The sequence below is a fragment of the Macaca nemestrina genome, chromosome 4 (genome assembly GCF_043159975.1).
Source record: "Macaca nemestrina isolate mMacNem1 chromosome 4, mMacNem.hap1, whole genome shotgun sequence".
NCBI classification, from domain to species: Eukaryota; Metazoa; Chordata; class Mammalia; order Primates; family Cercopithecidae; genus Macaca; species Macaca nemestrina.
The window spans coordinates 23,562,625-23,579,253 of record NC_092128.1 but is presented as its reverse complement, the minus strand read 5'-3'; the positions used below and the strand labels follow the sequence as shown (position 1 = coordinate 23,579,253).

The 16,629-nt window shown below is 35.7% G+C and overlaps 1 protein-coding gene across 7 annotated transcripts in view; it reads right to left on the bottom strand.

Moving 5' to 3' along the window:
• The window catches only part of LOC105471332 (CCR4-NOT transcription complex subunit 4), a 143,307-nt gene that overhangs the window by 64,825 nt on the left and 61,853 nt on the right, over nucleotides 1–16,629 (bottom strand). For all 7 annotated transcript variants that reach the window (XM_011723772.3, XM_011723771.2, XM_011723774.2 and 4 more), the window contains one exon: nucleotides 10,895–11,160. In XM_011723772.3, the coding sequence (XP_011722074.1) occupies nucleotides 10,895–11,068 (174 nt within the window). In that variant the 5' untranslated portion in view covers nucleotides 11,069–11,160. The remainder of the gene's footprint in view (nucleotides 1–10,894; nucleotides 11,161–16,629) is intronic.

Sequence of the window (16,629 nt, the reverse complement as noted above, 5' to 3'; positions counted from 1 at the left end):
TCCGTATCAAAAAAAAAAAAAAAAAGTGAAAAATACATCCGATCAACTTTTTAACTAAAACACATGTTAAATTTCTAGGAATAACTTATATATAGGAATAACAAATGAAAAGTTACAAGCAGAAAATTTCTCTTTAAAGGTACTACTGTGTATTACATATCAAACTAATGCAAAATAGGTTGCCTATGGAGAAGTATTTAGATATAACATTATTTTTAATAGTGATAAACTGCCAAGTTACTAGTTAACATGGTTTGCAGTTTCTAGTGTAATTACTTAATTTCTTCCATATGTGTAGTTATGTTTCCACTTTTATTCCAAATGTAATTATTTACATGTGTCTTCTCTTTACTTTTTATTAAACTTGCTAAGACTTTAATTATTTTATTGGTCTTTTCAGAGAACCAGCTCTAATCTTTATAGAAAAACTTTTTATTTTTTTCCTATTTCACAAAATTCTGCTTACTCCCTTCCACTGTCATTGGGCTTATTCTTTTTCTAATTTTTTCTGATCCCTTCTACTGTCACATTACTTATTCTTTTCTGATTTTTGTTGTTTTCTAATAAATGTATTCACAGCTTAACTTTTCTGCTACATACCACTTTGGTCTCATGCCAGATATTCAGAAGTCATGTTCCAATTATTGATTTAGAATAATTTGTAATTTTCATTTTGATCTCTTTAAACCAAGAGTCATGGAGGACCATAATTTATGTATTATAGGTAAACGAACTTTTTAAAAATCCTTTTGCTGTTAACATCTAATTTGATTATACTATTATACTATTTTTTTAGGGTTCTGGTTTCCAGTAATGGAGAGCTAATTAACCCTCTTACTAAAAACTATGAAAAATACAACATAAAAGTTTTTTTTTTTCTTTTTACTGACATCCTAAAAATTTATACTAGGAAAATCCTAACCCAATTTTTGGTTGAAAGTAAAAATTCAGAGGCTAAACAGAAAATTTGACTAACAATAAATGGGGTAGGGCGAGAAAGAGCTGAGGAGAAAGAACATTCAAAGCCCAACACCAGCCCATGGTAGTCTTTGGCAAGACAGGTCCCATGATAAGCTGAGATACAGTCGACCTCCAAATGGTGGGCTCAGGATAAGAACAAATTACAAACCGGAGGATAGTCTCAGGGTAAGAACAAACTACAGAAAGGTCAGAATAAGGTAAGAAAAAAGGAAAAGTACGTAGGGGAAAATCATCCTGGAGAAATTGTTGAAGTCAACCCTAGGGAAGAGTTGCAGCATGGAGATATATAGCTTGGCTAGACCAAAAACCTTTAAGCACATGGCAGCCGTAATGCCAATGCTTACCCAGCAGAAGCCAAATTGAAGCCTCTCTAGAGAGGAGCAAATCCACGCCAGTCCTTGGGGAACCTTACAAATAATTTTCTCAATGACAACAACAAAGAAGCAGCCACATTAACCAAGCACAAAGAAATACAACATGAGCAACAATAAGCAGAAACATAGCCCACAGACTTCAGCCACTGGAATTACTGGGCAAAGATTTTTTTAAAAAATAATGCTCATCTGTGTAAAAAGCATATAACCTTGAAAATACTTACGGGGTATAATAATCTATTTAAAAATAACAGCAAGAGAAGAAAAAAAAGAGCAAACATTACTTTCTAGGAATGGAAAACACAAAACCAATAGTTAAAACTCAATGGACATAGTTAGGGGCAGATTGGACCCAAAAGAAACTATTCACATATGAGGACAGATCAGAATAAATCATTTACTAAGGCATTAAGGAGAAAGAACATACAGAAAAGAGATTAAGAGACATAGAAGACAGTGAAAAAAAAAATCTGAAAAATATTTAGTCAGAGTCACAGAGGAGAAGAAAGAGAACAAAGGTAATATCTGAAGAAATAATAGCTTAATTTTTATCTTGAACTAAGGAAATTCAACAGCCCACAGATTTAAAAAGTCTCCCAAGGAGGATAAATTTTTAAAATACACAAGGGAGTTTTACTTTTCGGAACTGGCTAATTTTTCCATTGTGGCCTGTTTTTTGACCACAGCTCTTGTATTTAAAATTGTGACAAATTTATCTGTACAAAGTTACACACACACACGTGCACATGCACACACACACATCTTGCTAATTCTGTTATTCATATTCTCCATTTTCTTTTTATTGTCTACTTCATCTATTTCTAAAATACAGAAGGTGAAGTCTCTCCATTATAAATACGGATGTCAGTTTCTCCTGGTGTTTATAATGGCTCAATATACTTCAAAGCTGTACTGTTAAGTAAATAAAGATTCATGACTTTGTGGACCTTTTGCCCTTTTAAAATATGTTTGATCTTGAATTTCATTATGACTAATATCAGTACTATTATATCTTCTTTCCTATGATTTCCATTTGCCCACTGTATCATTTTTCCCTCCTTTCATTGATATTTTTCTTGAATATGCTTCTAGTAAATCGGTTCTACAAGTTTTGTTAGGAAAAAGAGCAGTCCCCCATTTTCCCTCCTCCTCTGCAACCAGTTGCCTCTCCCTAGAAATAATCATGTTGACTCTTTTAGATGATTCTTTGTCATTTTCTACCATATCTCTAAATAATACATTCATATGGCTACTTCTTGATTTCTCAGTTTTAAATTTCATCACATTATGCAACTTGAAAACTTAGCTCTGTCAGTTTCCCTCATCAAACATCCTGAGTCCACTTTCTAATTTCTATCATAACTTTAGTTAGGGCAATATTCAGGATTATATTATTATAAAATGCAAATGTTATTTACACACTTCCACTTCCAGCCATGGAAGTAACAGACTAGTCCTAGCATCATAAACACCTAGAGAACTAGACAAAATGCAGGAAATAACTATTTTCAGACACTGAAGAAACAGGCAATGAACAGCAGGACTGTGATCTCTAAGAAAAAAGAAATAAAACAGACGAATACCATAACTATCCCAGCTTTCTGCTCTTCCAGCACTTACCAGATCCTGGTACTGGGTCCAAAAGTCATAATGAATGGAGGAGACAGACAGTGATAAAAATTAGAAGAAGCTGAGACAGAAATTTATGGGGGCAAAATACCACAAAAATGGAGTTAGCCCAGAAAGAATTCCAGAGGTCTACATAGAGGAGGACTGTGATAGCTAGTTTTCACAGGTGTCTTTCCAACAAAGACACCTAGTAGAGTCCACGCCAATAATGAATTTAGAAAAGAAATAAAAAAAGAATACCAATGACATGAAAATTCTTTCAGAAGGCAGAAGATGAGGAAACATTTCCCAACTCATTTTATGTGGACAGTATTCCTTTGATACCAAAACTGAAAACAATACAAAACTACAAAGAAACACCCTTCATGACACAGACACAAAAATCTTCTGAAAATATTAGCAAACTGAATATAAAAAAGGTAATACTTCATTATCAAGTAGAGTTTATCTTTGAGAGGAAAAGCAGATGCAAAAATTAACATAGGCCAGACGTAGTGGTTCATGCCTATAATCCCAACACTTTAGGAGGCTGAGGCAGGAGGAATGCTTGAGGGCAGCAGTTCAAGACCAGCCTGGGCAACATAGTGAGCCCGTCTCTGCAAAGATAAAAATTTTTTTTTTAATTATCCAGGTGTGGTGGTGCACACACACCTGTAGTCCCAGCTACTTGGTAGGCTGAAGCAAGAGAATCACTTGAGCCCAGGAGGTTGAAGCTGCAGTGAGCTACAATCAGGCCACTGTACTCCACCCTGGGCAATAGACCAAGACCCTGTAGCTTTAAAAACACCAAAAAACATAAGTTACCATTTCAACAGAATAAAGGGAGAAACAAGTATAACCATCTCAAATGTATCAACAAAGGTATTGGGCAAAATTCAACACCATTCATGATAAAATCTCTCAGCAAATTAGGAATAAAGGAAAACTTCCTCGACCTGATAAAGACCAGACCAAAAAATGCACAGACAGCAACATACTTAATGGTGTAATACTTAACGCTTTCCTGCTAAGATTGAGAACAAAAATATCTTTCTTATCACTTCTTTTCAACATTAAACACTAGAGGAGTTACCCAGTAGAATTAAGGCAAGAAAAAGAATTTAAAAACACAGAGCCAGGAGCAGTGACTCATGCCTATAATCCCAGCATTTTGGAGGGGGCTGAGGTGGAAGGATGCTTAAGGCCAGGAGTTCAAGACCAGCCTGGGAAACATAGCAAGACCTCTACAAAAAAATCTTTTAAACAATTAGCTGGGCATGGTGGCACATGCCTATAGTCCCTCGTACTGGGGAGGCTGAGACAGAAGCACTGCTTGAGCCCAGGAGTTCTAAACTGCAGTGAGCTGTATTTGTGCCACTGCACTTCATAGCCTGGGTGACAGAGCAAGACCTTGTCACTAAATAAAATTTTTAAAAGCAGAGATTGGAAAGAGATTGGAAAGGAAACCTATTTAATTAACAAGGTTTCTTGATACAGATGGTCAACATTCAAAAGTGGTACATTAGCAATAAACAACTGGAAAATGAAATTTTAGAAACAATATTGGGCTCGGCGTGGTGGCTCACGCCTGTAATCCCAACACTTTGGCAGGCCAAGGTGGGTGGATCACAAGGTCACAAGATCGAGACCATCCTGGCTAACATGGTGAAACCCCATCTCTACTAAAAATACAAAAAATTAGCCAGGTGTGGTGGCACGCGCTTGTAGTCCCAGCTACTCGGGAGGCTGAGGCAGGAGAATCGCTTGAACCCAGGAGGTGGAGGTTGCAGTAAGCCAAGATCACGCCACGGCACTCCAGCCTGGGCAACACGAGTGAAACTCCATCTCAAAAAGAAAGAAACAATATTATGTGCCATAACTCAAAAAACATAAAATATGGATAAATATAACAAAACATGCTGTACTATTACGTATACTGAAAACTATAAAACATTGCTAAAGAAATTTTAAAACCTAGAAAAAATGTAAAGATATACCTTATTCATGAACTAAAGGAGTCAACATTTTTAAGATGTCATTTTTCCTCAAAATGATCTGTCTATACAGTTAATGTAATCTCCATCAAAACCCCAGTAGGCTTTTTGTAGAAACTCACAAACTGATTCAAAAATTTATGTGCAAATGCTAAGTACTTAGAATACCCAAAATAAATTAGAAAAAGAATAACAAAGTTGAAAACCTTGTCATGCCAGGTTTCAAAAATGACAGTAATAAAGAGAGTTTGGTATGAGCATATGGATATAATCATCAATGGACAAATATAGATGCTAGTATTGGATTTATACATCTATGGGCAATTGACTTTCAAGAAAGATTTCAAAACCAATCAAGAGCAAAAGGACAGTCTTTTCTGCAAACGATGCTGCAACAATAGAATATCAGCATAGGAAAAAATATATATATCATGACCCCTACCTCACATCTGAGCCACTGTAGCATAGTATGATTGCGTTTTCATTTCTGTACAACTTTTTGTTTCCCCTAGAGTTAATCTGTTTTGTCTGGTTAGATTTTTAGGTGTTTATTACTGATTCAACCATCAAATCTCTTCCAAGTGGCAAAATGGCCTCACAAGACATTTCTCTTTTGGAACACCAAGTGTTCTTTTAATTTTATCTTTTTCTACAAATCCCTCTTGGAGTTTTCTGATGTGTTGCATTTTGGACTGGTTGCCCTCTTTACCTTGGGCACAGCTGTCATCCTTCCCCATCATTTCGGGAATCCAGGTGCTTCTCTCCTGCGTTGGATCTCCTGTTTCCTTTATCCCATGATTCTCTGTTCTTTATTCCTTCATGTTGGTGGGGCACATCCTCCAATAGATTCCTGAGAGAGAATGCATGGAAGGTAAAAAAAAATTTGAGGCCTCTCACGTCTGCAAATGTCTTTTCTTGTACCTTCACACTTAACAGTTGAGCAGATACGAATCCGAAGATGAAAATTAATCTCCTTCAGAAGTGTCTTCTAGCTTGAAGTCTTGCTATTGAGAAGTCTGAAACAATCTGAATTCCTTTTCTTTAACATGTGATCTACTTTTTTCCTCTGTGGAAGCTTGTAGAACTTCTTTGTCTTTGGTATTCTGGTATTTCAAAATAAAAAAGTTTGTGCTGGACACTTGATAGGCCCTTTCAATCTGAAAATATATTCTTTGTTTCTGGGAAATATTCTTCAATCATTTTCTTGGATGATTACTTCCCCTCTGTATCACTGTGATCTCTTCCTAGAGCACTTAATTGTTTGGTATTTGACCTCCTTGATTGATTCTCAAATGAACTTAATCTCTTCTCCCAAATATTTCATCTCTTTTGCTTTTTGTTTCTCAACTTCATCTTCCAATGCTTTCCTTCAATTATTTTTGTTATTATATTTTAATTTTCAGTAACAATGGTTACTGTTCACTGAATATTCTTCTTTATATCATCCTGTTCTTTTTTTTTTTTTTTTTTTTTTAATCTTGAGGTAGTATCTTGCTCTGTTACCCAGGCTGGAGTGCACAGGCATGAACATGGCTCACTGTAGCTTCAACCTCCTGGGTTCAAACGATCCTCCCACCTGAGCCTCCCAAATAGCTGGGACTACAAGCATGTGCCACCACATTCAGCTAATCTTTCTTACTGCTATTCGAGACGAGACCGCGCCATGTTACCCAGGCTGGTCTCAAACTCCTAACCTCAAGCAATCCTCCCACCTCGGCCTCCCAAAATGTTGGAATTACAGGCATAAGCCACCATGTCTAAACCACCATCCTGTTTTTGTTTCATAGATACATTATCTTCTATTATTTCTGAAACAAAAATAATAATACTTCTGTTGAAGTTCTCATTTCCTTGTATAGTCTCTGGTTTCCATGGGAATCAATACATAATGCCACATGAGTGCACCACCTATGTTCCCATATCTGCTGTTTCTACCAGTAGCTTTCTCAGAAATGCTGCACTAAAAGGACACATAAAAGCAGTCTAAGAAAAAAACCAAGTAGCCTGTGCCTGTGTTTAGCAGCTACGACCAAACAGGAACACTAACCTCTCTTGGTTTTTAAAACCTGGCTGTCCCTGCTTTTCAAAAATATTAAAGCTAAGATAAACTTTCTGCAAAACAGGCACATTTCATATTGTAGACCAAAAACAGGAGCTTGATTCAACTAGCTCCCTACTTGTTTCTTCAGATCATTTCAATATGCCATCTCACAGCATGGCTTCTGTAGACCCGCTCTCTGCAGGGTTGGGTTACATGTAAATGGTAGTTTCATGACCCTCTCTAGGTCTCTAGCAACACTGTGGTTTTCCTCTGTGTTAACACAACCACTGTAGATGGCCTCCAGAGACCAAAGACTTGCCCGACTCCGACCGACACAGGCAACTTCATAATATTTATCTTGCGCTATGCTGAGCATATTCTCTGGCAAGACTAGGCCAGGTCTCAGACTCCAAGACTCTCTGCTGCCTGCAATAAAAAGTCTGGTGACCAGGAGACCAAGGAGAGGTTCTAGGATATGTGATTAAGTCAACAAGAAACCAAAAAATTATTCCTGGCCTAATAACAATAACCATCTCAGCTAAAGATTTAACTTGGAGACCCTAAAAGGAGGTTGTCTTAGACCTCTGTAGTCTGGATTTCTTTTTTCTGTAACTGTTGGAAAGTTTTAGTGCTTATCCTTAGACAATCTTTTATCTTTTCAATTCATGATCTTATTCAGTCTCATGATATTATAAATAACATACTATATGCTAACTGACCCCCAAATCTTTATCTCCATACCAGAATCTTACCTGAAATCCAGAAATGTACATTCATTCAACTGTCTACGCAATATCTCCACTTAGATTTCTAAGAGGAATCTCATACTTAACATGTCTAAAACTGAGTTTCTGATCTTCTCAAATATCTATTCCTGGTGAAGTCCTCCCCATTTCAGTTTATGGCCATTCTCTACTTCCAGGTGTTCAGTCAAAACCTTGCAGTCATCCTCAACTCTCCATTTGTTTGTATAGTGGTTCATGAATAATAAAGTTCATGAATCTTTGCATGTGTGAAAATGTTTTATTATGCCTTTACACATTAATAAAATTGAGAGCTCTCCTTTCAAAGTTACGTTCCCTCAAAATTTGGGAAAATAAATTTATCAATTAGTTTATTTTCTGTAATTGTAAAATGAAAATACTGGTATTAATTTTAGCCTTGTTCTTTTGTATTCTAAATATTTATCTCTCACAAGCTTTTAAAGTTTTCCCTTTATTCCAGATGTTCTAAAATTTCACAATTACATAAACAGATAATGATCTTTTTCAGTCATCTTGCTTCAAACTCACAGGGTCTTTCTAATCTAAGAGGAATTTTCTTCTATTAGTTCTTTGATTATTTCTTCCTATTCATTTTTAGTTCACTCCTCTGAGACTGCTCTCAGCAGAGATTAGAACCTGTGGATCTATGCTGCTTTTCTTTCATGCTTTCAATTTTTTCTCTTGTTGCATTATATTCTTCAATAAAAACTCACTCAGCACAAGCTTCCAATTTACCAATTTGCTCTTAAAATGTTGCTTTTCAGGCCATCTATAAGCTTTTTCAAGATCTCTCTAATTGGTTCTTTTCATAAGGAAATATAGTCTTTCTACATGAATATGCCATTCTCTCTTTCCTTTCTGAAAGGTACCAATGATAGTTTTAAATGTCTTTCTGTTTTGTTTCCTGTGTTAGGATCTTCTATTTACTGATTTTTGTGCTTCTCTTTCATGATGTTGGTTTCCCTCAAATCTGTGTTAATTCTTTGCTTTTGTACATCTTTACATGTGAGAATCCTGGTAATCTGCCTATAAATGCTATTTCTGTTTACTGCAAGATTCTCCTTTGTGACTGTAGCAAAGACATATTGCTAGACAGGTAATCTGCTAGGCATAGAAGCTCCTAGTTCCTCCAGAATGCTTCCATTAACCTTAAGGCTCTGATTCAAATTTATAATCACTGTTTTAATTAGAGGGCATCTGTCTCTGCTACATGGTACAAAAAAGGGGGTAGGCCCATAAGGCTGCTCTGAGACCATACTCGATCAACTACACTGATATGTTTCCTAGGATCCTGAGGCACTGTCATTCCTTTTTTTTTTTTTTTTTTTTTTTAAGCAGTTTTCTCTTGAGCTGATCTAATGCTTCCTCCTTGAAATTTATTCCAACACTCTTCTTGTCTTTTAGAGATTCCTCACACTTTCTGGTATTCCCAGGACACCCTTTTATTCATATCAAGTGTTGCTAAAGTTATACTGTTTTTACCTTTAAAATCTTTTTTTTTTTTTTTTTTTAACTTTCTAAGGACTTGAAGTAATTTTAGGTAATCTCTTAAGACTGAAATGGTTTTCTTTGTAATTTCCCCAAATAACTTATTTTTCTCTAATGACAATTTAATAATTGGTCCTTTTAAGGTGACTTCGTAACATCCCAAAGGGGAAAAAAAAAGAAAAGATAAACACATGAAGCCAACAAATTTACAATCCTTAGAGTCTTGGGCAATCCTGAAAGTCATTACTTCTGATGAAATAGTTCAATATGATTGTCTTCTTATGGAAAGACTGGGAACCAATTTCTAAAATATAATTGTTTAAAATTCATAAACAAAAATTTATATAGATTTTGCCCAAAGCTAATGTTAGGGTTTTCATTTACTTTTCCATTCACATTTCTTAAACTATATTAACTATGTGAAATATTATATATGCAAATTATATACACACATTATATATGTTATATATACAATATATATGTAACTATATAAATGTATAAACTACATTAACATTGAAATAGACCTAACTTTTTATTCATATAATATATATACATACCCACTGGATTAATCTTTAAAATCCAATGATAAATAAACAATGCACCACCTTCTGAGATTTACCACAAATTCTCAGATAAGAAAACTGAGAGGTAGATTATTTTTTAAATTTTAGATATCTAAAGCACATTTCAGCTTTCTCAAAATTTGACAGTAATGAACACAAGAGGTCTTTGAAATGGGTAACTAGAAAATAAAGTTTAAATTATACAAACATTAAAGAAAAGGCAAATTCCATAATAAAGTGGCAGATATTTGCATTAATCCCTAAGGTCACAAATAAAGTCCTTCAAAATACATATGAGCAGTCCTACCTATCCTGGTAGTTAATTCACTATACTGTAATTGTGTTGCTGGTGCTTATCAAAACAATAAAACTCACAGAATATTAAAAATAACAGATTTTTAGAGTTAGGAGGGGCTTTTCAATAATACAATAGTTCAGAATGGACTATATAGACTCAAAAGACATATCTGAATTCCAAACTTCCTACCTACTACTCACAAGTTGATGACTCTGGATAAGTTCTCTAAGCTCCTGTTTCCTTGAGTGTAAAATGGGAATATCAATACCAGCCTAAAATTGCTGTAAGGGTTCAAGAAATGAGCAATTATTATCTTCTGAACCAGGATTTCTCTGTCATTTTAACCCTCTTTAGTAAACATCTTCTCTCTTATTTTGTACTAGAAAATTGAAGTGAATTTCCTCCCACATGTAATATAACATGTTTTTCTAATTTCATGCAACCCTATCCAAATCCATTACCTCTCTATTCTTAATTTTCTTAAGCAGTAAGCATCCCTGACCATGTCTTTCTCCTCGGATAAAAACAACAACAAACTAAAGGCCAATCAGAGAGGTTACATGACTCTACAAAGATCATACAGCTAGTAAACAAAGCCAAGACATGGCCCTGACTCACAGTGCAGTGTTCTTTCCACCTTATTATGTCTTAAAATAATATACATAATAAAAGAAGATAATCAGGTGAGGTTTGCACAGTCTTTTAAATTCACTGCTCATATACATGGCAGGAAAAACTATACAATTAAAACAAATCACCGTGAAGTTATTTTGAAGTATTTACCTTTCTACATGCAGGACAAAGCCCATTTTCATCAGTGCGAATTCGATGCCAACAAAATCGGCAAATCTGGTAGCCACAGGTGCAAGGGAAAAAGTTGATATCATCTATCTCCAAGGGCTCCATGCAAAGAGGGCACTCCACAGGGTCTTCCTTCGCGTCAGGACTGCGAGACATCTTCACGTTTATTAAACAGCAGCAAAAGTTTATAATAATTTAAGGGAGAAGGAAGTTCAGCACTGAAAGCTAAAATGTAGGACTCTGACGACCTGCATGAGAAGAAACAAAATACATTGTTTACTACTGGAAAAATGGCACAGTCAACAATTAAGAGCCACACTGTCAAAAAAGTTGAAAAAACTGACTGAGCAACTACTGTTATCAACCTGAAATGGCTTTGAGAATGGATTTCTGAAAATTTCTGAATACCAAAACAAAAGGCCTGGCATCATTAACATTTTAGATTCAATGTAAATATAAAAGAAGTTCCTTTTTTCTTGATAAAACATTTAGTACTAGCCTATAGCACTAATCGTAACACATTTTAGGGGAATAAATAAGGTAAAACTGCACTCTTAACTGTCCCATCTTTGACCTAAAACCTAGTAATATTGCCACATAACTAGAAGACTATTACACTATTCTGAAGTTTGTCACAATTTATAAAACGAATCAAATGAAACCAAGAGACCTCAGTCATCTACAGTTACATGTTAACATCAAACTCTTGAAACAGAAAATGTAGGTTAAAACTCAGAAAAACTAGGATGCCACAGAACCATAGACCTTAACTATACAACTAATTACGTAATAATATGCCAATGAAAACTTCTGAAAAACATGTGTTAAACAAAAGTATTCCTATGGTAATACTACAAAAAGCCTACAAGAAACAGGAAGAAAGAAGGGAACAAATAGACCTTCATATCACAAACACTTTTTGAAAAGTTAAAAAACATAACTTTTTAGATTATGGGGAGTTTTAAATTTTCAGGTAACAGTTTAGGCTAAAGTCACTGTTAGATTAAAAGGTTAGGTTGAAATCACCATTTTAAGTTAAAATCTGAGAGCCTGCAAACTAATCTATAATTCTATAGTAATCCCACCAAAATCATGGTGGTAATTTTTCACATAATTGGACAAACTGATCCTAAAGGTTACATACAAGAATAAATGCATGAGAATCATTTTGAAGCTTCTGGGGGAAAAAGTGGGAATTTGCCCTATCACATACTAAATTATACTATAAAGCTACAGTAATTTAAATAATTTCCTATTAGTATAAATATAGACAAAAGAGCAAAGAAACTAAACAATCTAGATATAGCTGGGTACAGTGGCTCATGACTGTAATTCCAGCACTTTGAGAGCCCAAGGCAGGAGGATCACTTGAGGCCAGGAGTTCAACTCCAGCCAGGAGTTCAAGACCAGCACAACATAGCAAAGCCCCCATATCTGTAACAAATTTTAAAATTAGCTGGGCATGGTGGTGCACATGGTGGTGTAATCCTAGCTACTTGGGAGGCTTGAGGCAGGAGGACCGCTTGAGCCCAAGAGTTCAAGGTTGCAGTGAGCTATAATTGTGCCACCGCACTCCAGCATGGGTGACAGAGTGAGACCATGTCTCAAAATTAGAAAAATCTAGAAACAGACTCATGAATTTATGAGATTTTAATATTTGACAAAATGTATAACTCAAGTTGGGAAGGCTGGACCATTTCATAAACAGTGATGGGACTCTGGGCTATCCATTTGAAGAAAAAAATAGTATATAATTTAATACTGCAATTTAAAAAAATCCCAAATGATCTAGTGATCAATAAATTATTGAAGTGTTAAAGAAAAAAAAACAGATTTTTTTTTTTTTTTAAATCTTGGGATACAAAAGGCCTTCATAAGCAAAACAAAAATTCACAAGTCATAAAAGGAGGCAATCAACTAATCAACTTAGCAACATGGAAAGAAGAAAATATAAATAAAATTGAAGATAAGCATCAGAGTAAAAGATACGTTTGCTACATATAAAGAAAAGCTAATGTTCAGAATGTATAAAGAAATCCTACAAAGCAGTAAGACAAAGACAAGTTAAAAAAAAAAAGAGAGACAAGAAAACGGTAAGTAGTTCACAGAAGAATTACAAGTGATTAAAATACATGAAAAAAAATGATCAATCTCTTTAGTTAACAGCCAGGTAACTTCTTTTTTTTTTTTTTTTTTAAACCCCATCTAGCCTGTCAAAGAAGTTAGTTTTTACCCAAAGTAGAGAAGTAGAGAGGATCAATGATCTAGTCCCTGTTTCAAAAGAGGAAATGGGAACACATTACTTTGCCTTAAGTTACACACTTATTAGTACAGCCTGGATTCCTTCTATGAAGTTTTAGCCCTAGATAATCTGTGCTCTTAACCACTCCCTTATACCACCTCCTAACTAAGAATCAATCCTACATAAATAGTGACACCAACATAGCCAAGTGTTTGGCTATGTTCTACAGCATTATGAGAGTAGAAAACTGCAGGCCGGTTGTGGTGGCTCACACCTGTAATCCCAGCACTTTGGGAGGCCGATGCAGGTGAATCACAAGGTCAAGAGATCGAGACCATCCTGGCCAACATGGTGAAACCCTGCCTCTACTAAAAATACAAAAATTAGCTGGGCATGGTGGCATACACCTGTATTCCCCGCCACTTGGGAGGCTGAAGCAAGAGAACTGCTTGAACCCAGGAGGCGGAGGTGGCAGTAAGCCGAGATCGTGCCACTGTACTCCAGCCTGGTGACAGAGCAAGACTCTGTCTCAAAAAAAAAAAAAAAAAAAAACCAAAGGGGGCGGGGTAGAAAGCTGCAAACAGTATACCGTCCATTAATAGGAAAATCATTAAGTAATTATGATATAAGGTATGTTGATCAGAATGTCTATTCTAGTTATACTTTTTAAAGAACAGCAAGTATGAATATACAATTACTTTCATAAAAATATACAAACCCTGTATGTGTATATATTTAATTTATTTCACTAAGAAAATAAACATATGGAGGTTTAGACACCAAAATGTTGTTATTTCACAAAAGACAAAATGGAGTTAGGAGACTACTAATTTTTTAAAGAAAAATCCATGTTATCTAAATTGCTGCAAAAAATGTATTTTTTTCACAATTCAAATGGCCCTTTAAAAAAAGAGGAAAATTGTTTTCATTTCCTTTAGAAAAATTAAATTACTTCTCACTTTTGCTAATAATTAGAAGAAAAATACAATGAAATAGTGTCTTCTTGTGAATCTATATTTCAAAACAAAACTAAAAAAAAAAAAAAGAAATGCCCAGATTTGCCACTATCACTTTTCAGCATATATACAGTTAGGAGTTTAAAGCTGACTTCTAATAGGTCCTCCAACTTTAAACATCCTAAAACTGTACCTGTAGAAAACTCAGACTCAAATATAGGTTCCAATAACAGAAAAGTAAACTGAAATAATCAAAGGGTGCTATCTACACTTCTAATACCTTTGATTCTAAGATATCATTTATTTAACTACAGGTTATTAGAGTTTTAGTGAAGTAATTTATGGAATGTTGGGAAGGAAACAATACATTGGGGCTTATGAACAGAAAAGCTTTCTAGAAGGTAAATTACTATAAATAAAAAATGATATACTGAGGTTTTGCTTTTTGATTGTTTCTATCTGCTGTTTAATTTTAAAAAAGCTTACAAGAATATATATCTTTCAGTTTAGTAGGAGGTTTAGAGGAACAAAAAGGGTCAAAGGAACAAGAAATCCTTTAGATAGTTAACACAAAAGTAAGTACATTTGTGCACTTCTAGCACCATGGAGAGAAGCCACAGAAGCCGGCTGCCAAAAGTAACCTCATAAATAGTAAAAGGTAGGAGGAGGGCAGTCTGATGTGGTAGAACACTGCAATACAAGGTCAAAGAGTTGACTGACTCATCTCTTTCACAAAGTAACTATATGATCTTGGATAAGAAATTCAAAAGCTCTAGAATTTGATGCACTCATCTGAATAATGAAGAAACACAAACTTTTAGGGAATTTCAAGTATAGAGCAATTTCCTAAATGTATTATAGTACCCTGAACTAAGCTTTTAAAATAAGCTTTGAGATTGACTCTCCAAAATACCCTTGCCCAAATTTTCATTTAGAGAATAATTTTACTTCATAAGCCAGACAACTAATATTAAAATTAAAACTAAAAAGGCCGGCGCAGTGGCTCATGCCTGTAATCCCAGCACTTTGGGAGGCCAAGGTGGGCACATCACCTGAGGTCAGGAGTTCGAGATTAGCCTGGTCAACATGGTGAAACCCTGTCTCTACTAAAAATACAAAAAAATTACCCGAGCATGGTGGTACATGCCTGTAATTGTAGCTACTTGGGAGGCTGAAAAAGGAGAACTGCTTGAACACAGGAGGCGGAGGTTGCAGTGAGCCGAGATTGAGCCACTGCACTCCAGCCTGGGCAACAAGAGCAAAAACTTTGTCTCAAAAATAAATAACATAACATAACATAACATAACATAACATAACATAACATAACATAATGAGTTGAAATAATAAGATTTAAAACGTTGTAAGACATAGAAATAAAATATCTCTTTAAATGAAAAAGGCAAAAAAAGCCAATGATTTCCTGAATGGGGTACGGAAGTCCTTAGAATTAATTTTGCAGGGGAAAAAATTATTCATTTTTAGCCATACACAGGGGCTTACACCTGCTATCCCAGCACCTTGGGAGGCCAAGGTAGCAGGACTACTTGAGCCCAAGAGTTCAAGATCAGCCTGGGCAACACAGGGAGACCTTGTCTCTATGAAAAATTTTAAAAATTAGCCAGGTATGGTGTTGTGTGCCTGTGGTCCCAGCTACTTGGGAGACTGAGGCAGGAGGATTGCTTGACCAAAGGAGGTCGTGGCTGTAGTGAGCCATGTTCACGCCACTGTACACTAGCCTGGGTGATGGAGTGAGACCCTGTCTCAACAACAATTCTGCCAGGCATGGTGGCTCACATTTGTAACTCCAGCACTTTCAGAGGCCAAGGCAGATGGATCTCTTGAGGCCAAAAGTTCAAGACCAGCCTGGGCACCATGGCGAAACCCTATCTCTACCCAAAAGAAAACAAAATTAGCTGCAGTGGTGGCACACGCCTGTAGTCCAAGCTACTTGGGAAGCTGGGGTGGGAAGAATGCTTGAGTCTGGGAGGCAGAGGTTGCAGTGAGCCTAGATCACGCCACTGCACTCCAGCCTGGGCAACAGGGCAAGACCCTGTCGCAAAATAAACAAAAAAGAATCCTTTTCATATATACGATCCAATCCTCACAAGAACACACTAAACCCTTTATAAAATATGAAACTGAAGCTAGAGTGTTAAAGATACAATTCAAAAATAGGACCCAACTTCAAAACTCATGCCCTTTCCAACATGGTAAGACAGAAGTCATGATTATTGATGTTGGAGTTATGCACACTTGGGAGTAGAGTGCAAATGCTCAAAGAATAAAACGACATTACTTTTTAAAAAGTTAAATTCTATGGCAAATTTTTACCCTGTTACTTGAGTTCTTCTCTACATCAACTGTAACTAATAACTCTGACATGCGTAATAATGCTCCTGCATCACCAAAAATCTCACATACCATGCAGTAAGTACACAAAATAAAATCACACACTCAAAATTATGTTTGAAAGTGTCTTATCACTTATAAAGTGTTGCTGTATACATGGTTTTGTGTTT